This window comes from Branchiostoma lanceolatum, chromosome 18 (assembly GCF_035083965.1).
Source record: "Branchiostoma lanceolatum isolate klBraLanc5 chromosome 18, klBraLanc5.hap2, whole genome shotgun sequence".
In the NCBI taxonomy this organism is placed as follows: Eukaryota; Metazoa; Chordata; class Leptocardii; order Amphioxiformes; family Branchiostomatidae; genus Branchiostoma; species Branchiostoma lanceolatum.
The window spans coordinates 11,349,250-11,372,356 of NC_089739.1; the positions used below are offsets into that span (position 1 = coordinate 11,349,250).

At 40.5% G+C, this 23,107-nt stretch overlaps 2 protein-coding genes across 2 annotated transcripts; one reads left to right on the plus strand and one right to left on the minus strand.

The window, feature by feature from the left end:
• Nucleotides 1–390: 390 nt before the first annotated feature.
• Nucleotides 391–11,008, minus strand: LOC136423972 (carboxypeptidase N subunit 2-like). Its single transcript, XM_066412371.1, has 4 exons — nt 10,989–11,008; nt 6,617–6,747; nt 6,035–6,437; nt 391–430 (listed from the first exon to the last, which is right to left on the minus strand). Exons 1-4 carry the CDS (start codon nt 11,006–11,008, stop codon nt 391–393), a joined length of 594 nt encoding a protein of 197 aa, XP_066268468.1.
• LOC136424145 (V-type proton ATPase subunit C 1-A-like) lies at nt 10,106–22,775 on the plus strand. The gene is made up of 13 exons (XM_066412614.1): nt 10,106–10,201; nt 11,435–11,572; nt 12,207–12,274; nt 13,394–13,479; nt 13,918–14,012; nt 14,461–14,552; nt 15,268–15,366; nt 17,096–17,164; nt 17,762–17,854; nt 18,706–18,799; nt 19,342–19,439; nt 20,130–20,259; nt 21,292–22,775. The coding sequence occupies exons 2-13, from the start codon at nt 11,441–11,443 to the stop codon at nt 21,403–21,405; spliced, it is 1,170 nt and encodes a 389-aa protein (XP_066268711.1). The 5' UTR covers nt 10,106–10,201; nt 11,435–11,440; the 3' UTR covers nt 21,406–22,775.
• The last annotated feature ends 332 nt before the right edge of the window (nt 22,776–23,107 follow it).

Genomic DNA, 23,107 nt, shown 5'->3' on the forward strand with positions numbered 1-23,107 from the left:
ACCAAGCAAGATGATCGGCGTTATGAAAGACGACCTTACTCTCCATCTGAAGAAAGGCTACCACCTTGCAAGTATATTGGGAAATGTGAGTTTTATCACAGGAGATAGGGTCTTGGTCGATATGTATGACGCGTTGTGGGCGCGGGAACTCGAGGACACTAACTGTGGTATCACTCTGTTAGAGGCATTTACCACACTAAGTGAGAATGCGACAATGTTTGAAGAGAGATTTCTATCTGACGTTTTGATGAACGTAAAGAAAGAGATTTATCGATTTTCCAGCCTTGCAGTGTCTTGCTGGGCGCTACTTTCTGACATACAACCAACCACAATCTGGGAGACAATACAGCAGATGAAAAGGAAGGGAGTCATTAACAGTGAAAATGCACATCACTTGATGGTGTTGGTCAGCATCTCAGCAGAACTGAGGCTGCGGACATACACGAACAATCGTGGTCAAGTGGAAAATGTGTCAGCCTTATCGTCAATGCCAACAGAGGCAGGCATTGGTGAGAAATTGAAGAAGGTGTTTTATATCTCAAATGCAAACCAGCTCATGAGATACTATTACACTGCGATACCATTAAAACAGTTTATTTCTCATCTTGTCAAGAATCAGCCACTGGAAGAGACACCAATTCTATATGAGAATTTGTCCAAACTGAAAGCAATGGTCTACGAAAGTCTATGTGATTACCAGAAAGCAAAGATATACACAGAAAGGGCGCTACAAGACAATCTAGCAACATATGGTGAAAACCCCACGCATCCTGACATTGCTAATTTCCTGATGAAATTAGGTAACGCCTGTAATGGCACTGGTGATCACAGAAAGGCAATCACCTATTTCGAGCAGTCACTAAATATGTGGCGGAGACTTCATGGTAAAACCTCTGCACATCCTGACATCGCATTGTCTCTCAACAACTTGGCTGCCGCATGGCAGTGCCATGGCGAATACAGAAAGGCAGTCGAATTGCTTGAGCAGTCACTTCAAATGAGGCGGATTATCTATGGTGAGAACAGTGAACATCCTGACATAGCCGGAGTACTTCACAACTTGGGATCCACCTGGAGGGACCTTGGTAATTACAGAAAGGCCATTACGTATCATGAACAGGCACTGCAGATGATGCGTCGTATCCATGGTCAGAGCACAGCACACCCTAACATTGCCAGATCGCTCAATAATTTAGGTATGGCATTGTGCAGCAGTGGTGATTATCAAAAAGGTTTTAGCTATTTTGAACAGTCACTGAAGATAGAGCGGAGTCTATATGGCGATAGTACTGCACATCCAACCATAGCTGCGTCACTAAACAACTTGGGTATGACATGGAAAGACTTTGGCGATCACAAAAACGCAGTCAACTATTTTGAGCAGTCACTGCAGATGAGGCTGTGTATCTATGGTAAGAGCACTGCACATCCTGAAATTGCCTTGTCACTCAATAATTTGGGTGATGCCTGGAAAAAACTTGGTGATGACGGAAAGGCCATTAGATATCATGAAATGTCACTACAGATGAAGCAGAGTATTCACGGTGATAGCGCAAGTTCCGACATTGGTGATTCACTTTTTCTGCTGGGTAACGACTGGAGAAACCTAGGTGATTGCAGGAAGGCTGTTAGATGCCATGAACAGTCACTACAGATGAGGAAAAATATCTATGGTGAGAACACTGCGCATCATAATATTGCCGCGTCGCTTGACTCACTCGGTTCCGCCTGGAGCGGCCTTGGTGATCACAAAAAGGCACTCGGATATTTTGAGCAGTCACTGCGGATTTTTTCATCTGTTTTCGGCCAGAACACGGCACATGATGACATTGCTGGCACACTTGCTAATTTGGGTACCACCTGGAGTAGACTTGGTAATGGCAGAAAGGCCATTAGCTATCATGAGCAATCGTTACAGATGAGACGGAGTATCCCTGGGGGAAACTCACATCGTGACATTGCTGCGACACTTTTTATGTTAGGCAGCGACTGGAGAAACCTTGGCTATTTGAGGAAGGCTGTCAGCTATTATGAACAGTCACTACAGATAAGGCGAGGTATCCACGGTGTGAATATTGCACATCCTGACACTGCGCAGTCGCTTATGCAATTGGGCATCACCTGGGGTAAGCTTGCTGATCACAGAAAGGCCCTCAGCTATTTTGAACAGTCCCTAGAGATGGAACGGAGTATTCATGGCCAAAACACTGTGCATCCTGACATTGCCCAGTCACTGCAAAATGCTGGTATCACCTGGAGCCACCTTGGTGATCAAAGAAAAGCCGTCACCTATTGTGAGCAGTCACTACAGTTAATGCGGAGAGTATACGGTGAGAAAACTGCACGTCTGGACATCGCAACTTCACTTCACAACTTGGGTGCCGTTTTCAGTAAAATTGGCGATCAGAAAAAGGCCGCACGTTACCTTGAAGAAGAACAGCAGATGATGCAGTTCATCTATGGCAAGTCCTGATATACTACCGCTAATCCTGGTATCACAGAGCCACTTGGGTGACATCTAGCTAAAGTAAACAATGCGATTGCGAAGTCGTCAGCTATTATGAGCAGGCACCACAGGTGGGTCGGAGGATAAATATGGAACTGCGCATCCTGTCACTGCTCAGTCACTGGATAGTTTAGGTAGTACTTGGAGTAAACTGGAGATTATAGAAAGACAATTAGCTATGAAATGAACACATCATGCAGGTCGATACCATTCATACTTGAAACACAATATTTCGATAAAGATATAGATAGTACAAATTAGGAATTTTTTGCATTTTTAGTAAGAAATTTCGACTACAACACTGTCTAGTAACCTTAGCTATTAAACAAATTTCGAGCATGCAGAGTGTTCTCCGTAAAACAAAATAAACAAAACATTGACAATGTTGCTACCATGACGCTTTATTGTAAATTGATAAGATAGTGGTGGACAAGATAGGAATTGGATAAACTTCATTAACCTTGTTTCAAATTACTACATGCAAATGACATACAAAGATGGTGTTTGGTACATCTTACTCCAAGTAGATAATATAAAAACAAACTGATACATCTATTTGTGTAGTAACCTGTATATAGGTAGATATTACATAGCTGTTCAAAATATAATCATATAAACAAAGTGTAGCCTCAGATGTGCATAGTAGTGCCTTCGCTTGTGACATCAAGTCCTCTGCATAATCGCAACGAATCACTGTGCCCGTACCTTTCTTATACAGGCCTAGGGCACTATATATGTGTTGCAAATACTACATTAACTCAAATTGCAGCAATATATGTATGTAACTCTACACTGGGTGAGTAGCAATACTTAAAGTCAATGTGAAATAACCCTATGACACAATTGAATGTTAAGAATTGACTTTACATTACTGCTTAATGACTCTACAAGTAAGCAATGAAAGTATAGTCTATGCGACCAAAATTGTGTACGTAATACAGCCTTCCATGTCATCATTACTCATATGAATGAATACAATATTAAACATTTCATAACCTGAAGGTTCTTATTTTCGAATCTTTTAAGGACATAATTGTACAGAGAAGTTTGGTCACAATAACCTGTTTCTTATATCTACATATGGACGTCTTGTCATATATCACATGACATACAAATACAGATATTAGACATCATTATTCTCATAGCATAACCAAGGGGCAGCACCTTCTGATCTCCTCTCTTCATTTCTTTACATTGTATCAGAGGCATCAGGATTCGACCTTTGAACATAAGTTTTGTAAATTGCTGGTGAGGTACCAGACATCACCTCCTCATTTGTTTTGTTTTTTTACTTCGGTTTTTGACAGACAAGGACGACGTGGCACTGCACTCCGGTTTTTTTATAACTTATATTAACAGTGCCACGTACAGATTGCAATATAACGTTACCCATTTTAATTTGTGTACACCTGGGCGAAGTGAGGAAAGTCGTGTTAAGTGCCTTTCCCAAGGGCACAACATCGGTGGCGGTAGGGGGATTCGAACTCGGGACCTCTTGGTTCTGAGTCGAACACTCTGCCGTTACGCCACTCGACCCCACGCTCCCTCATTGTCATTCCCATAGAGAAACTGAGAAGACGCATACGATACTGCCTCAGCCTCGTTGCAACACTGTTGGTTAAACCGAGAAGGAGTAGACGCTGATATCTCATCATCATTGCCATCGATGATATGAGAAGCCGCAGATTTTTCCCCTTTACGGTTATTCTTGTAGATTGGCGATCCGGCAACAAACAGTGTTTCCTCATTATCTTCCCCATAGATACCGTTTGATACAGCCCCATCCCCATACTCATTGTGGCACTGAACAATAGAAGCTGTTGCTTCTTCATCACAACAATTGTGAATTGAAGGAGAAGCAGATAACACTGCCTCATCGCCAAACTCTGAGAGGTAGCAGCTACTGTTGTACCATTGCCATTCTTATACATGTGCTCGTTAGCTTTAACATTAGCAGCAGGTATTACAATTGCCTCATTCTCACTATTTTCATATGTAATTCCAGCTTGCTCATGACTTGCCAATGGCATGGGAACAGATTCAATTCGATTTCCTGCCTTTGGACCTTCATCCCATTCAGAAGGAGCCTTTAGCTCGTCATTTTCATATATGTTAGGTTGTTTATGATTATAATTACCTGCTTCCTCGCTATTCTCATATATGTCAGGTTGTTTATGTTTACTTGTTTCCTTGCTATTCTCGTATGTGTTAGATTGGTCGTTTGTTCCTACTTCTTCGTCATTCTCGTATACGTTTGCTTGTTCTCTTGTATCTCCTCCCTCGTCATTCTCATATATGATAGCTGTGTCGTTGATACTTGTACTAGAACAGAGGATTGTCCCGGTGGTTGGTGATATACCCTGTCCTTTTGTACCACTTGCCAAAATTGCGTTTAATTTGTTAGGATTGGTTGCGTTTAATTTGTTAGGATTGGCTGTTGGTGCAGCGACTGGATGGTGTTTTTTGGTCCTAAATTTAGACCATAGAGTGAAAGCAATACCTGATATAATCATGATTACAGCAAATGTACCAAAACAAACGGACAATGAGACGACTACTGGGTCAATACTGCTTTCTGTCTTGTCAGGTGGCAGGAATGTCGTTGCTACATTCGAAACAAATTGGGGAGAAACTGAAGACGAATCTTTCATGTAAACAGATAGTCTGGCAGAGTTGGAGCCAACATGACTTTCTGCAATGCAGATGTACAGACCAGCATCTGCTGCAGTGACATTTTGTATGCTTATGGTAATTGTACCATTCACCTCTGCAGTTACTCTCCCCCGTGACTCAGCGCTTATGTTGAGTCCAGATGGGAGAATGACAGTCATATTTGGTACAGGAATTCCTGAGGCTTCACAGACCAGACGGAGAGTGTCTCCTTGTACCAATGCGCCATTTGCTATCCTCTGAAATTTCAAAGTAAAAGGGCCCTCAGACAGTGTGGGTAATATTGGGCTTATGATGGCAGAGCTTTCGAGATTTAAAGTTGATGATATGGCTCCTGGAACGTTTGTGGAAGATTTGGAAACAATAGGACTATCTGAGGCCAGACCTTTAAACTGTGTGGCAAATTTTGAATCTGTAACTACAGAGGTGTCTGTAAGTGGTGACGCCATGGCCGGTATGGGAATCCAAGCCTCAACCAACAACGTGGCAGATGAAGAGCCAGCGGAATTTTCTACAATGCAGATGTACGGGCCTGAATCTGCTGCAGTAACGTCTGTTATGGTGATGGTGCCATTCGCCCCTACAGTCACTCTGCCGCCTGACTCAACAGTTGCATTTCGTCCAGACGGAAGAGTGACTGTGATGTTTGGGGTAGGGTTTCCTGAAGCACTACAGACCAAATGAATTGTATCCATATGTACCAATGGGCTATCGTCGATCCTTCTAAAGCTCAGGACTGTCGGGTTTTGGCAGATCAAAACTTTGGGATTTATATGTTGAAGCTTTAGCCCGCGGAATTCACTCGGTATCTCACAAACAACTTCGTTTTCCATCGACAAATACTTATCCATCTCTAACCTGAATGCAACCATTCTACAGTCACACTGCCAGGGATTGTTAAGCAGGACTAGCTTCATGAGTTGGGGGAGGTCTAAGAACGTATCAGGTGGAATGGTAGCAATCTGGTTGGATGCAAGATTTAGATATGAGAGCTGGGGTAGGTTTGAGAATGCATCAGCCTGAATGTAAGTCAGCTGGTTGGAACACATGTCTAACCAACGGAGCTGGGGTAGGCTTGAGAAAGCACCAGGCCAAATGTTAGTTATATGGTTGGAGGACAGTCTCAACCGAGGGAGATTGGGTAGATTTGAAAATGTTCCAGGTCGGATGTCAGTTATCTGGTTGGACTGGAGATTCAACTCCCGCATCTTAGGTAGGTTTAAAATCGCACCAGACTGGATGTTAGTTATACTGTTTGAATCTAGGTAGAGACATTCGAGCTTGGGTAAATTTAAGAATACACCAGGCTGAATATTGGTTAGACGATTTCTGCTTAGGCTCAAATGTATGAGGTTGGGTAGCTTTGAGAATGCGCAATACTAGATATCTGGTTAAATTCCATCTCCAATATCTTAAGCTGGGGTAGATTTGAGAATATACCAGACTTAATGGTTGTTAGATTGTTAAGACGCAGATTCAACACTCCAATCTGAATAAGATTTGAGAATGCACCAGGTTGAACCATAGTCATAAGGTTAGAGGACATGGTTAGTTCTATTAAATCCCTGTACCTTGCGAGGTCAGACGAACATAAGCTTGTGATGGCATTGTTTGCCAACTTAAGGCTAGTGATACTTGTAGGTAGATCTTTAAAGGAAAACTGATAAGGCCTTGACGGCTGCAGTCGCAGTTCGATGAACAGTTGCTGTTGCAGCCTGTACTCGTTCCATTTCCCCTCAAAATGACGAGAAGAATAAAAAGCAGTAGACTTTCTAGCTTGTTGAACATTCTGAAAAGAGATAGAATAGTGAAATTTGGTAACACATTTTCCAAAAAGAAAGTAAGAGTAGCAAACTATTTTGTCGCCGTTGCGTTTAAGTCAACAGAATACGTTGTTAGGTGGAGAAAAACATTTAAGGTGTCAGCTATGCAAATTAGCACCTCATTATGTTTCAATATTATTTGCTGTATCATAAAACCACGTTTTAACACACATAATTATACAGAAGAGCTAGACGGGATTTCTGTCTTTCTTACCGGCTATTCAGATCAAATGTCACATGAAACCGAGGCAGAAATTAATCCATAAATGTTCGTAAATGTTCAGACCAGAAACACTCAACTTTATAGTTGAAAAAAACGCTCAAGTTTATAGCGTCTTTCAAGTAATCCAAGGACGTCGTTATATGAAGTACCTTTGGATTACAATAAGAAAAGCAATCAGTAACTGTTATGATATTAATATCATCGGCCAGATAGCAGGCGTCGGCTTGTCCAAAGCCGGCCTTACATACCCTCCTATTGATTTATGCTTACAAGGGCCGAACCATAGGTAGACTAATCTGCCTTTAGCAACCTTTATGCAACACAGTTTTTCTCTTTACAATTAGTCTATATCTCTTGAATAAGACCAAGACAATAGGCGCATACAAACATCTAGCAATGGGTATGATGACAATACGTTTTTTCAGCCTAATATTTAATTGAGTGTGCATTATATGGCTTCCTGTTTTGACACAAACGCTAGAAGAACGTTAAGGGGATACTGCAAATCCACAATCAAAACAAAACCCCTCCATAACCAACTGGTACCGCCAGAGAGCTAGGGCAATACCACTTTTCCCATAACGAAATGCTCAACCTAACTGTCCTAAACGCGACAGAAAACAAGAACACAGTAACAAAATGGTCAATTGTTTAATGCTGTTGTGTTTGTAACTAGTGTCGGTTTGCTCAAAGCCGTAGATATCTACTCTTTTTTAAATCTTTCAGCTGCACAATTATGTTTACCATTATTAGTACCGAAAAAAGTTACACCAACCTGTCTTTCACAATGTTTCTTCTTTACGTTTTCTGCTGGACAAGTCAGAAACTATTGATGAACGCAGAAATCGTCCTTTTGCACCTGTTTAGAAGAACGTATGTTTGGAAACACGCCCAGTGGCCAGCCTCATTAGCGTTCTCTTCAGACGTCACTCGGAGCATGCGCAGTGTGGGGTTTGCAAGGTTCTCTCCTCTAATTTGGAAAAACTTTTTTCTTCTTCTTCTTTGTGCTCGTAATTTTTTTTTTGTAAAGACCAGGATACGTTTTCCAGAGGAAGAACAGGCTACATATGTTGACTTTGTGGTTTCAGCTTTTGTAATATTGTATTGTGGAAGAATAGATTACGTGATCGGGTGCATGCTATCATTAGGCGGAAGGATATTTTGCACTCAAGTGTGCGTCTTTGGTGCGTCATCACACGTCGTCAATGGTCGACTGCGTGATTTTTTGTTTGCGGTAAAAGTCAGCCATCATAAATCAATCGAGTCACTCATTTGTTGTCTTTACCATTTTTTTCGCGATAAATTGGTCAGGGCATACTAGCTAGTATATGAGTCTTGATTGTATGGGAACAAAAATCACTAAAAAATACATGTACCAGCTAGGCGAAGGCGACCGGCTATGGCGGTTAAATGGCGTTTAAATTTGATATCACTTTTAACCGATTAGACGTTTTTTTTACGTTCAAAGGAGACCTTCTAGCTCTAGATGACATGTAACATGACCAATTAACGTCCGATTTATTCAAAACGTATTTATCTTAAAACCGCGCGGACAGAGCCAAATTTTAAACCCATGGTCAGAAATATCAGCTCTTCTAAAAAGAAAATGCATGCTCAGTTAGTTTTTCTCCGCCTATCTAACGCCGTGCGAGCATGTATTTGTACTGAGGTATATGATGAAGAATTGTGCTAGGGTAACCCATTATTGTCCACCTCAGTCTTTTTCCTTCTAGCGCTATGCTTGAAGAACATAGACCTGAAAAAATGCACAGTAACTGTCTAAAGAGTCTACAGACAAATGATAGCAAATCACTATGTCTGTCCCGCCACTTGCTTGACGCGATGGAAGAAAACAACGTCTATCTGTGAATTTCCCCGACATGCGCGGCACGTGGCATTCACGTGGTAAACGCATGGCCATTATGTTTTGCCGTGCAAAAATTAACCTCCGGTGCGGGGTCGCTAGGTTGTATCGAACCTTCCTAAAACTGGTAAGAGTTTCAAGATCTTTCAAACCTCGAATCACCATGGATAGTCTGAATATCAAAGAAAGGTTTAACGTCAGCTACTTTTAAAAAATAAAAACATGATAAAGTACGCGGTGTCGAATTACATATGAAATACGTTATGCGTGACGCTTCCGTGCAACTTGTTGTTACTGGTTCAGGAGTTTATTCTGTTATGTCGCTGGACGTAAAACTTTTTCATTGTTTTGTTTAATAGAGAGAGATGGCTAAGGATCATGCTTATGACGTTCTTTATTGTTCATGAGAACAGGCTTTGGCATAATACACCGTGACATGTGGACATGAGCCAAACCGGACGTAAATAGGTTCTGCACGTAAATAGGCCATGTTACGTTAGTCTGTACTGGCCGCATGCGCTTAGACCATGCTAATTGATAAACATTGTGGTCACTAGTGTAAAAGAATATCTTAGAGATATGGCGACGGGCTGGGATGGTCCGATATTTTCAGATTATTTCTTTTCTAACGGCCATATATATATAATTTATTGCATGGCAATTTTAGCAACCTTCGTTGATTACTCATCAAATCGTTATGTATTTTGGTAGATTTCACCATTCTTTATGTGCAACGTTAACGTTACTCCGATGTATTCCGGTATGCAGTCCTTTGACAATCCCTACGCTTCAATGTCCGTCCTTCTGCATTGTGATATAATCGATACTTTCCTGAATGCTAAGCTAACTATGATAAACACCCGAAAGACCAGGTACCAACGACTTCTTGCGATTATTTCTAGAACTGCAGTACTATACATGACGCGAATCTGCGGTCGCGTACCTGACGCTATGTTCCTCGTCGCATCACATGATAATTTGTGTCACTTGCTGGAAGGTCGCGATTTTTAAATCCCTGCAAAAAAACAGCAATTTTTGTGTGTTACCAAACGAGTGACCTTTGTGGGACGACCTACGAGCAAGTTTGAGCCCTCATAAGTGAAGTAACACTACAGGTAAGTGTCTGACGTCGTAGGATATCGGGAAAATAGGTGTGTCGTCCGACCTCGCCCGGTCTAAGGGGGAGGGGGGCGCCGTCCGAGGGCTCCATCCTCGCGAATCCTACTTCGTATAAAAAAAATAAAAAACAAACATTCTCCTTGGTAAATTTATATAAGGAAGGAGCATAGGTAAGCAAAGAAGAGGATTTAAACACATACTCACAGGCTAGTCCTTCAAATGCTGAAAAATGCATCGAATTCTACAATGATACAAATTTTACCTGCAAGGTTTTGACTAAAATTTGATTTTGATTTTGAAGATGCGGGTTTTCAGGGAATATATTAATTTGGTTAAAATTCCTACTTACGTAAGTGGTTTTGCTGGGACATTATCTAACTCACAAAAAGACCTCATAATCATAATGACAAAGTCTAGCTGAAGCATAGCCGTGGCGACTCTTTAATCGGGTATATTTTGCTGTATGTCTAAAGACTCTTTTACATTACCCTCACAAGAGGGTAATGTAAAAGAGTCTTTAGACATACAGCAAAATATACCTGATTAAAGAGTCGCCACGGCTAGCTGAAGCACAAATCTGTACATTTTGGCATACTTGTAAAGCAATATTATATCAAAATGGTAGTAACGTTATACAGCTTGACCACTACTCCCATGGTTGAGGATAGCCACAACTCGCAAAAGAACCCACACTTATCGAAAAGAGTTGGGGTTTGTCCCCATTATTTGACTTTTGAGTAGATCAAAACCTTATACTAATGCCAGTAATGGTACTTTGCATACCATGCCAGAATGATCGTCATCATGATCATGGGCACTAATAAAGGAAAGACAAGACAAATAACAAATTTACTGCTAAGAATTTCGTCTTTACGAGGCTGTGCAGAAATCAAGTCTAGAAGATGATGAAAAATAATGACATGTAGATCACAGTAATAATGATAAGACTTGTACAGTATTGTAGATCACCCAATCTATATCAGGTGAACTGTACTATTGATACTGTAAGCACAGAAATGTTTTCAATGGTTTTATGTTCGCAGTTTTCGCGGTAAGCTCTTCGCCGCAAACTTAAAACCACCTTGAAATTTTTTGCCCTCCTACCCCCTTGTCTACAGACTACTCTAATTCAATATCAAATGTGAACTTAAAACCACTGCGAACACTACTGCGATATTTAAACCACGCGAACTTAAAATGCATTTACAGTATTCCATTCTCTGTCCCAGAGCACTATGTCGGAGTTCTGGCTGATCTCTGCCCCGGGGGAGAAGACCTGCCAACAGACCTGGGAGAAGATGAACAACACCACAGCTAAGACTCAGAATCTGTCTTCTAACACCAAGTTCCACATACCTGACCTTAAGGTATGTACTTGCCAAGAAAGTGTCATGCTTTGTCCTCAGCCCGAGGTTACCTGCTGTCATCATCATCTATCAGCCATCGGCCGGGACTAAATAAGAACATGCTTACCTGCTGTACCTTACTTACCAAATGAACACACCTTGTGTTGTGGAAGCCACCAACTTAGAGTAAGTACCAGACCATCTATGCCGATGCTGACACATATAGATTTTTTCCAGGTACAACACCTCAGTGGATTGCCCTGCCTGTCCTAGTCATGTTTTTTCCCACAGTTGAGACTTTCCAGAACAGGCTGGACTGGAGGTCTGCCCGCCTTAGCCTGGGGCCTCCTCCCCTACTTCGCCCCTAACGAAGTTATCTGTGGCTAAAGACAAGTTTTTCACGGACAGATATTTCATGCACAGAAAACCTGTTCCCAAAGATGAGACTTGAATGTACTACATGATAGTAAATATTATGTAGCATTTCTCCCTGTTGTTACATGTGAATCTACATGTACGTAGGTACAATGTTATGTGTAGCAGAATAGTATGGTGCATGTGCATGTAGAAATGGATTGGTATAGATTTTTTCCTTCTATTATTTGTTATATACATATTGTATGTACAACATAACTGAAATGTTACCCCACCTCAGGTTGGCACTCTAGACATCCTGGTGGGATTATCTGATGAGCTTGGCAAGCTGGACAGTTATGTGGAAAGGTAATAATAACCGTGTGATAATTTTTATGATAATGTTGATTGTACATTAACAAACACACACCTATGCACAACAAACACATATACACACACACGCAACAAACAAACATGGACACACACACACATGCACGCACAAATATGCTAACAACTAGTACTAGTGCACATGCACGCATATACATGTACACATGAACTGTCACACGCACACATTCACACACAAGCACACATACTGTCACACACAGAAACAAAGAAACAAAAGTGCAGATATCTATGTACTGATCATGATGTTTTATGGATTGGACAGAAAAGAAGTCGTCAGTAAATCTCATTCAAAATACATCATGACTATTGTGAACTTGAGACCAGTAGAAGTACATTACATTACAATCAATCCCAGGCTCCCATGTTGTGTCCTTGAGAAAGGCACTTTACACCTACATATATTTCCTCACCTCAAGCACGTTAAAGAACCTACCGCACTTATGGAAACGGCCAATTTGTAAATTGATATGAAGTCTGTGGTGGGAGCTAAACTGTTCAGAGTTTCTACTCGTCCGCCGCGGGTGTTTCCGGTCTGGCAGTCGCTATTCTCCAAGCAGAGGTCTATATTGAAACCTCTGCTTAGAGAATGCATGCACCTACATGTATAGGCTAGCGTTAGAGCTGTGTACCGGTACCGATACAGTACCGGGTACAATCAATTAGGTACAGGTCCAAAATACCTGACCCTACTGTATCAGGTACTGGACCTGACTCAGGGGATGACCACTTTGACAGATAAAATTACTATGAAATTACCGTGGCAGTGCTCTAAAGCCACTCTAAAGCACAGAAAACACATTTGCATGGCTGGAGTCAAAATTTCATCTGTGTTTTCATAAAAATAATACCTAGCACAATCAAATATTATTTTTTTACCAGTTCAAACATGCTTTCGTCCTTATTGAAAATCTAGCATTTTCTGAACAAGTAGTTTAGGTACAGGTTCAGGTCCGGACCTGTACCTTAACCCATGTACCTGTACCTGTACCTAAAATTTGTTTAGGTACACAGCTCTAGCTAGCGTTAGTCATCACCGTAAGTGGGCTTATTTTGCTCTACGTTTAACTGATTGTTTTCGTGCAGTGTTGCTAGAAAAGTGGCGCAGTACCTGGGTGATGTGCTAGAGGACCAGAAGGACAAGCTGCAGGAAAACCTGCTGGCCAATGGAGGTGAGGAAGCCTTATGTTTATGTCCTGTAGACAGACTTTGAAGTGTAGATTATTTACATTCCTTGGTTCGCCCTTTAACAAGCTATAGCCCCTATTGTATCAAATAAATGATTTGTTGTTGTCTTAGAGTTAGACTAAAGCCTATAGCTAGCAGGCCCGGCCCCAATGTTGTCTCCTTGGGAAAGGCACTTAGCACCTACATGTACGTGTTTGTACTTCCTCACTCTATAGCTACAAAGGCAAAAATAAGTACTGTACCGAGCTTTGTCACTTTCTTTGTACCATCAATTTGAAATTTTTGAATAATTGTGGTAACATTTTTAGCCCCACCATGCGATTACATTTGTACCATGTGGTTCCTGACCAGATGTATATATTTGTATATACTATTATATCCAATGTTGTGGTAATGTGTTTTGTTTGTTTGTTTGTTTACAGTTGATTTGGCCACCTACATCAAGAGATTCCAGTGGGACATGGCCAAGTACCCCATCAAGCAGTCTCTCAAGAACATCTCTGAGATCATCGGCAAGGTACGACTTAACCTTTAGCACACTGAAGTAGCTGTTTGGCACAGAATTTCCTATTGGTCACATAAATAGGCAGCAGGGAGGTTAAGATCTAACTAAATAGTACTGAACATACTTCACACTAACTTAGTCTTCGTCTGACTACAATGGGCACTGCTAGTCACAAATAACCCTTCATGTTTTAAAAGTCATGTTTTTCTTGGACAACATTTCAACTTGCTACTTGACATCATTGAATAAGGTACTAATACTGTACCAGTTTGATATCTTTCATCCAGGTAAAACATTGCGTAACACAAAATAAATCAAGCAGCTGGTTGAATGCTCTTAAGCCGTTAAGGTTTAGACGTTCTGGTTACTTGATGTTAATTATCACATGACAAGAGACAGTTATATACAGGCTTGAGCTACATGTAGTGATGCCCCCTGTCTGTTTGTTTTACAATTGCAGCAAGTGAGTCAGATTGACGCTGACCTGAAGAGTAAGTCGCAGGCCTACAACAACCTGAAGGGGAACCTCCAGGCCATGGCAAGAAAGGCAACGTAAGCAGCGTTTTGCTTTGAAATTCTGTACATGGCCACACCATATTGGTAGGGGTTACAGCAGACAGGGCTGCATACCTAAACGTAACATCGGGTACAGGTGCCGGTACCAGTACCGAGGTTCAAGTACAGGTACTAGTCCTGAGGTTCAGTACCCCAGTACCTGTACCTGAACAATTTCACAAATCTGTGATCTTCAATGATAACAGAAACATAAATAAACAGTTAACAGAATGTTTATAATAGACTTGTGGTATCTTATGCAGAAAAGACATGCTTTCGTCTTTTGAGAGAATCTCAAATCAGAGATCGATGGTACTGATTTCAACACCCATACAATGTTTTCATCTCTTTTCGTTGCTCAATTTTAATCTTTGTGGTAGAAAAAACATGTTTTTAGTAGACCGATGAAAATGAGTACCTAACTTCGGTTCAGGACGTCCCTTGGATAGGACATTGAACAGAGGTCCCGTGTTTGAGGAGAGCCACACCTCGAGCACGTAAGAGAGCCCACCACACGAAGAGAGTAAGGGTCCTTTCTCAGTGTGTGTGGATCAAATAAATCTGTTCGGATATGCAGCTTCTACTGTTCACTACAAACCTGGTGTGCTATATATGCCATGAGGCAATTTACCAGGTATGCTATACAAAAAAACTAAGGCAGGCCACCAAAATATTGATGAGTAATTTTCTCTTTTTCAACTCCTGCATCCAGCGGCAGTCTGCTGACCAGAAGTCTCGGTGATCTAGTGAAGAAGGAGGACTTTGTGAATGACTCGGAGTACCTGCAGACTTTGCTAGTTGTTGTTCCCAAGTAAGCTCTAGTCTTTCATGTATATGTCACAATTGCTGCTTCAGACATTCACTCATTAGACCCAGTACAATGTCAGCAGAAAACTAAGTTACAAACCTTACTACAGTCAAACCTGCCTAGGCGACCACTTCTTCAACGCGACCACCTTGCCATGGCGACCGCTTTTTCTCGGTCCCGAAAATTTTTCCCATAGGCGCAAGCATTAAGCGGCCTGTCCAAGGCAACAACCTTTCCAACGCGACCGCCACGAATTGGGACCATACAGAACCTTATCCCTGCCCATATGGCGACCGCCTCAATTTCGGATTTTGCTGTCGGATTTCGGAAATGTTTTTAAGACCTTGATGGTCAAAAATATGTGCAGTGTTTTGATAAAACGTTCCCACTATAAAAATTGTAAATACAAAGGTTTGTGAATACTTTGATATCGATGTTGTTGTGCCCATCGTAATCTTATAGTTAACCGCAAGTTCGGCTCGGTTTAAACTCAATTTTCCAAACGATTACGTAGTGTATGGTGTCAAAAAGTCACATTTCACGGAAATCACTATCCATTTCTTCTATTTTCAACAAAATTGTGTCTGCGTCCTACTCAATTCAGCCGAAAAATGACTTTGCGGCAGGCAAAACGTCCTTGGTCCCCGACCCCATCTTGGTTTCGGCGCGGCCCAGATTGGCTTACCGCTGACCTTTCTAAAACACGACGCTTCTGTGTATGAACATTTATAATACCCTCGTTATTGATGAAAATGAATATTTTTTTTTCTTTTTATTTCCATGAATCTCACAAACCTTTATTGGGCGCTGCTTGCTTGTAATCGCCGACGCTGTGCGTTCTGTTGCACTCCGATGCGGTGTGAGCTCGGCAGCGATATCAGAAAGTTCCGTTTTCATCCTTCAGTTGTCAAATCGAAAATTTTTGCCCCTTTTATCCAGTGGTCGGCGCCCCCAAAAAGGCTAGGGTCAGCAGGTGTTTTCTAGGGATTTGTCTTTGGCCTTAAAACTTGATTTCATGTGCGTGTGTGTAGGTACTCTTAGAGTAACGTGTGAATGCGGAAGGGCGCTGCGAGATCATCGAGGCAGACATTGTTTTTTAGTCAAAATCATGACGAAAATTTGTACACGACATAGCGGTATCCAAATATTACAACGATAACGGAAAATGTCATTTTTGTAGGATATTTCTGTCAATGCGAATTGAACCTGGTGGGGGTTATGCTGTCTAAAATCACATAATTTTCCATCCATCTACGTAGTACACTATTTGAACACCTCGACCTGGAAACATGTTATGATTGGAATCCTCTTCATGGCGACCACCTGTCCATCGCGACCGTTTTTGCTCGGTCCCCCGGGTGGTCGCCTTGGGCAGGTTTGACTGTATATTTCTCCAGAGCTTGAATCTAAACATAAAACTCCAAACAAGTAATCAGCAAAGGATTTAGGTTTTTTTGTGACACTGAAATGTCAAAAATATGCTGTTTACTAGTCTACAAGACATAACAGCCCAAAAATAGGTGCACAGATCCAATTTTGGATGCACAAAAATGCATAATTATGCACCCAGTATTTTAAGCCTGCTATTCTAATAACAACTGTCACTTATCATAGATTACTGAATCATGAGACTCAAGTAATGATTCTAACAATGTTCTGAAAATGTGTACTGCTAGGAATGTACACGTAACTGTAGATTTTGAGAATGATTATGTGTTTTATTTGTACCCAGGCAATGCTATGATGACTGGAATGAAAAGTATGAGACACTAACAGATATGGTGGTGCCTAGATCTACCAAGTAAGTCTCATCAGAATTCAGATGTGAAATATATATTATATTCTACTGTAGACACACTAGTCAGTACATTGCTGTATCCCATACATTTACAGTTTTATTTCCTGGAAAAAATTGGAAAGGGGAGTGTTGCGAGGGAACGAAGCAGCCAAGTAGGGGGATGGTGTGGAAGGGGGGTTCCATCATTTCCATCATTTCATGATGTGGAGTTTGGGAGAATTTTAAGTTGAATTGGCACATTGTAAGGCACAGTTACTGTCAGACAGGTCCAGGGCTCTAGCCAGCCTGAAATTTAATTCCGTAAACCCAAAATTTGGGTCCGGGGTCACAGGTCACAGTTGAAGACTGTGGCCACATGTGACCTAGTAACATCCCTAGTCAATCAGAATTTCACTCTTGTCCGAGAATCTGCTCCCCAGGGTAAGGGGGTACATGGTCAGGGCATGGGGGTGCCCCTGTTCCCCTGTTTAGATTGAGCCCTGCATTTACTGACACACAGGCATTGAAATAAAATGTAGGCCTAAGACTTGAGAAACAAGAAAGTGTGATTGCTTTTATTCCTGTTCTTGAACCATGCCTTACATTCATGTTTGTTTACAGAATGATATATGAGGACCACGACCACGGGCTGTTCACAGTCACCATGTTCACACGTGTGGTTGATGAGTACAAGCATCATGCCCGCGAAAACAGGTAAGGGAAAGTGAGACTAGCTATAGCTTAGTGGGTAGAGTGCTTGCTTTGCATTTGGGGGTCGCAGGTTCAATATCAAGGGGTCAAAAATCCAGATAAAACTTCTTTCTCTACTTGTCACTCAGCAATTATAAGAAAGAGTATGGGAACTGAACACACAGTCCTGCAAGCTTAAGCCACCCACTGTTACAGTAGTACTTGCACAACTGTGTGGCCAAATTAGGCAATAGAAATTGATAGCGGCACTGCCTTATTTAGGTGTGCTGTGGGAAGGATTTGACTTTTTCAGCTCGACAAGATTTGCACAAAACTTGATTAGTTGTCATCACAACAAATCCTTGTGATATAAAGTAATGTGCCATTTCTTATCTTAGATGCTATTCTTATACCCAAGTCATTATCAACCACTGTGACAGTGTAGTTTTTGTCCATATATTGTGGGTATTCACTCTTGTGGGAGGTAGTACTTCCAGTGCAATGACTGGGTCTCTATTGATGAACTACATGTCAACAGATCACCATTTTGAGAGGCTTCCTTTGTAATGTATGTATCATTTAACAATCTATTGAGGTGTAACTGTACTTATAATGAGTACTGTAAAATGCAGAGATGTCATCTAGTGGTGTTATGTTCACGGTTTTTGCGGCGACCGTTTCACCGCGAACTTAAAGCCACTGCAAACATTTTTGTCCAGTACTGTAGCTGTATGTGAGTATAGTGCTGCCGCGAACTTAAAACCACTGCAGACACTCCATTTTTGCATTAACGCGAAATAAAAACCACACAAACTTATGTTCATTTACAGTATGAAGGAATCTGTCCTGACTTTTTTTGAAACAATTTTTTTCAGATTTGTGGTGAGAGACTTCCAATACAACGAGGAAGAGATGACTGCTGGGAAAAATGAACTCTCCAAGCTGGCCTCCGACAAGAAGAAACAATTTGTAAGTCTTACAAAAGATGCAGCATGACTATTAAAAATCAATGCTCAATTTGAAAACAGAATATTTACATGTAGCTACTGCATGGTCAAACAGAAACTGAGTATGGCACATGTGCTTTGTAAGAATATGGACAGTTTGATGGTCTAGGTACATGTAGATAGGTACTAGCATCTGCTTCATGATATTTACAACAGTTATTATATGAGATCTTGTATTCCCTTAGCAATTTGTAAGTCTTAACGCAAGTCGTAGCAAAGCCGCATTGCACTGTCTATAGTATACCACTAGCTACTTGAAAAAGCATCATGCTTTAACTCAAATGAGGATGCCAATGAAACGAAACAAAAAAGTCTTGCCAATAAGGCAAAAGTTATAGAAGATATTCTGTCTAAGAAAGATTCTTTTTAGTCTAAAGAATAATTTTTTCTTATCTCTTTGGCTAATAGAAGCGGTTACATGTGTATGTAGAAATATGTAGTTGATATTAGAGTTGTTTGTGCTGAAAGAATGCTTGATGAAACTTGTTCCTTTCCATTTTGCAGGGTCCCCTGGTCAGATGGCTGAAGGTGAACTTCAGTGAGGCTTTCACAGCCTGGATCCACGTCAAGGCTCTGCGTGTGTTTGTGGAGTCTGTGCTTAGGTCGGTTCATGATTAAATCAGTGAAAGACACTACCTTGATTTTATGGAAATTATTATCATGTGCTATGAGCATGTTGTACTTATGTAACCACCTACACTTAACTCTGATTGAGGATAATCATCACAGATTAAATGCAAAAAAAAACATGCCCATGGCATAGGAAAACTTCCAAAATACTTCCATAAACAAACCCTTCTAAAGGCAATTGGCATATTTCATACATGCAGCTTTATAGTACCTACATGCAAGTAGAGAAAAATGCTAGGATGAGGTACAAACCAAGACGTCATGATGATTCCTTCAAAATTAGTTTTTTAGTTAGTATACATGTTACTTGTGTTTATTAGCAAGCCAAGCAAACTTGCCAACATTGATTAAAAACGAAACATCCTTGGCATGGGTCATCACACTGTTACATGTTCCTGTAAATTGTGAAATGTTTATGGTTTTATTTTCAAGGCAACCTCTCCACAGCAAAACCATGATGCTGTGAACATGAACTTTCATTGTATTGCTATACTACTTACAGAATTATTTTGACCTTGGCCTTTAAACACAATGAAAGCTTCCCTTTCACTATTACTACGAAATTAAGTTTCCACAAAAATAAAAAGATTGACAGTACATTGTCCCTTCTCTGGAGAGGTTATACAATGATGTACATTAAATATTGTTTCCCATTGCTTCAGATACGGTCTGCCAGTGAACTTCCAGGCCATGCTACTGCAGCCCCTGAATAAGAAGGTTCACCGCAAGCTGAGAGACTCTCTACAGCAGCTGTTCGGTCATCTGGACAGCAGCTCATTCGCTGTCGATGATGTGAGAATTTCTTTTTACTTCTTTGAAAAGCATTCCCTTGCCAAACTGTTGTCTAATGTAGCATTAAGGCCGCACTACGCGCTCCTTAGCGGAGCACATTGGGCATTAATGCTGGATTCCCTCTGCTCCCTTTGGAACTCAGTATTAATGCCAGCATACACCCCTGTCCATTAATCATCATTTATCACACAGTCTTCTTAACTACAGTCCACCCTTGCCAAAAACCCCAGTTGTTGCAGGGTGCTAATGTATAGGTCAAGCATGACTAAAGGCCATGGCAGAAAGCACTAATGCTGGAAAGATGCCAACTAATTGGTTCAAGCCTTGGTCCAAGGCATGGCTGCTAGGAAATCGAGGGACTGGTATTTGGACAGCCATAATTACCATGAAATTGCCATGGCAGTGTACACTAACCAAGCATTAGTGCTGCATATGTATTTCTGGCATTAATGCTACATTAGACATCAGTTTGGCAAGGGTACTTCGGTAATAGCAATTAGTTTAAGGACCATACTTTTGTTGATTTCATTGCTTGCTGTTCGTTCAAGAAAAAAAGCCATCAAAATATAGTCTCTATCTTAGTGTAATGAAACATGTAACTTACAAACATGATTCTTTAAAGCGTTATATTTTCAAAAAATCCTTTCAAATTTTCCATACTGTTTTAAAGAGAGCAATTGAAAAACTTTGTACTAAAAAGTTAGTAAATCAAATGTGATATCTTCTTCCTCTTGGTTTAATGCCTAATGTTTAGAAGCTGGTGTTTCCGTGGCCTTCTCAAATATGACTATGTATTGAACACTTGGATATCTAAACACTTGAAAACCTTTTGAATTACTGACGTTGCAGTTAGTAGATCTCTTTATTTATTTATTTGTTTATTGTCAAATGCCAAAGTTCTTTAGATCTAGATTCATTAAATATATGGTAGTCTTAGGGTACTTGCCTCAGCAGGAATTATCTGAGTTGTTGTTATCATTTACAATGATTAATAATAACTATGATTTTTTTTCCTGTTTTCCTCACTCTCAGCTCCCAATGGACATTCCTGGTTTGAGTGGACTGAACATCGGACAGGGCGAGTACTACCCATACGTTTACTACAGTATCAACACAGACATGCTGTCTGATGTCGTCAAACGGTAGTTCAACAAACGCTGGTACATTCTATTAGAGAAAGGTTCACTGGATCAATGAAAGGGCCTATCTGTAGAGAATTGTCATCTGAGGAAGCAATGATAAACTATTAGGGGATTCAACAAGTTTTACTTAATTTTATTTTTCATGAACTTTTGTGGGTTTGTTTTAGCATTTGGATGTTAGAAGATCCATAAGTTGCAGAATTATGGCTGTTGGTTCGCTGCTTTGTAAATTACGTAAGTCTGTAACCGTCTAGTAATTTTTGTTTTTACGTTTGTTTATTTTTAAGCAGACATGATTTGTAAATAGTCCTTAATATGCTGGAGTCACCTCGACATACATGTGTAGAATAGATAATTGATCACAGATTCTTACAAAATTGCAGATGTCAAAGATTTTACTAGAATTCTGTCAATAATGAAGACTTCACCAATCCTACAAATAGGCTGCAAAGACATCAGGTTGAGTAGTACAAATAGGCCTAAGAAAGTATTTAAAGAAGACAGCAGGCAAGATATAAGACTAATTGTGTAATGTATTCAGTTGTTCAGCTTTCAGAATATAAAGATACAGGCTGTGTTGATATCATTGTAACAGTTGTAACTACCGAGGCTCTCATAGGTAGGTGTAACACTCAACCTTCCTTACGTGTCGTCAAAATTAGACCCTCATTCTGAACTTAGTCTTGTGTAAATCATGGTACAAAAGGGAAATGTAGCGCACTACAGAAGTGACTTTATGTAGAAATCAACGATTGATGAGGACTGTATTTTACTGTGTACTGCCTGTGCAATATGTGTCTGAATAGACTAGATAGTCATCATCATCTGGTCGTGAGAATCTCATGGGTGCTCATGGCCCTTAGATATTATACCATGTGAAGTCTGAGATAATGAATGATAGTGTCTGTGGTTGCGTTGTTGATTGTCAATACTTGTAAGTGATGTCATGGTCTGTTACTGGCATACAGGTTGTACACATACTGTTAGAAAATGATTCAGTTTTACACCTTCCTAAAAAGATTACTGGAACTCTGATTTCATGTCGTCAGGAACATCTTTAATCTCAATCTGTAAGAAGCTAATCAAGATCACAAAATAGCTTATATTCAGTCACCAAAATATCATGCTCTTTCTTTGTTCACATACATTGTGTAGACTTGGATTCAGCAAGACTAGAATCCTTGTTACTTTCTATCCTTCAATTATGCTAATCTTTGAATAATATCATATCTTACACAGTATTTGTTAAAAATGGTCTGTGTTTCCAGTTATCAGCTATACATCAACACTGTCTTATTCCATTATAGTGTAGCACAGACTGGTGTACATATACATGTAATACTCATCAATAAACACTGATATACATTCTCCAAACAGATGAAATGAGTATGGTTAGACGATTACTTCAATGTGCACTGTTCCACACCAACTGAACGCAACTTACTTTGGGTTACTACTAGCACATTGATTAAAAAGCGACCCCCCCCCCCAAAAAAAAAACAGTTTAACTGAATGTACACATGTAGATGACATGCATGATATTGTACTAATAGCACTCAGATGGATTGCTTGAACATTGAATTTGACAGTGGTCTGTTGCCTAAAAATTGAAAGTTGACAAAGTCAATTTCTTAATGGTGTACTCTTACTTTTATACTGTGTCAGAATGAGATCTGTCAAGTGACCAAGTTACAGTCTCCTCAACT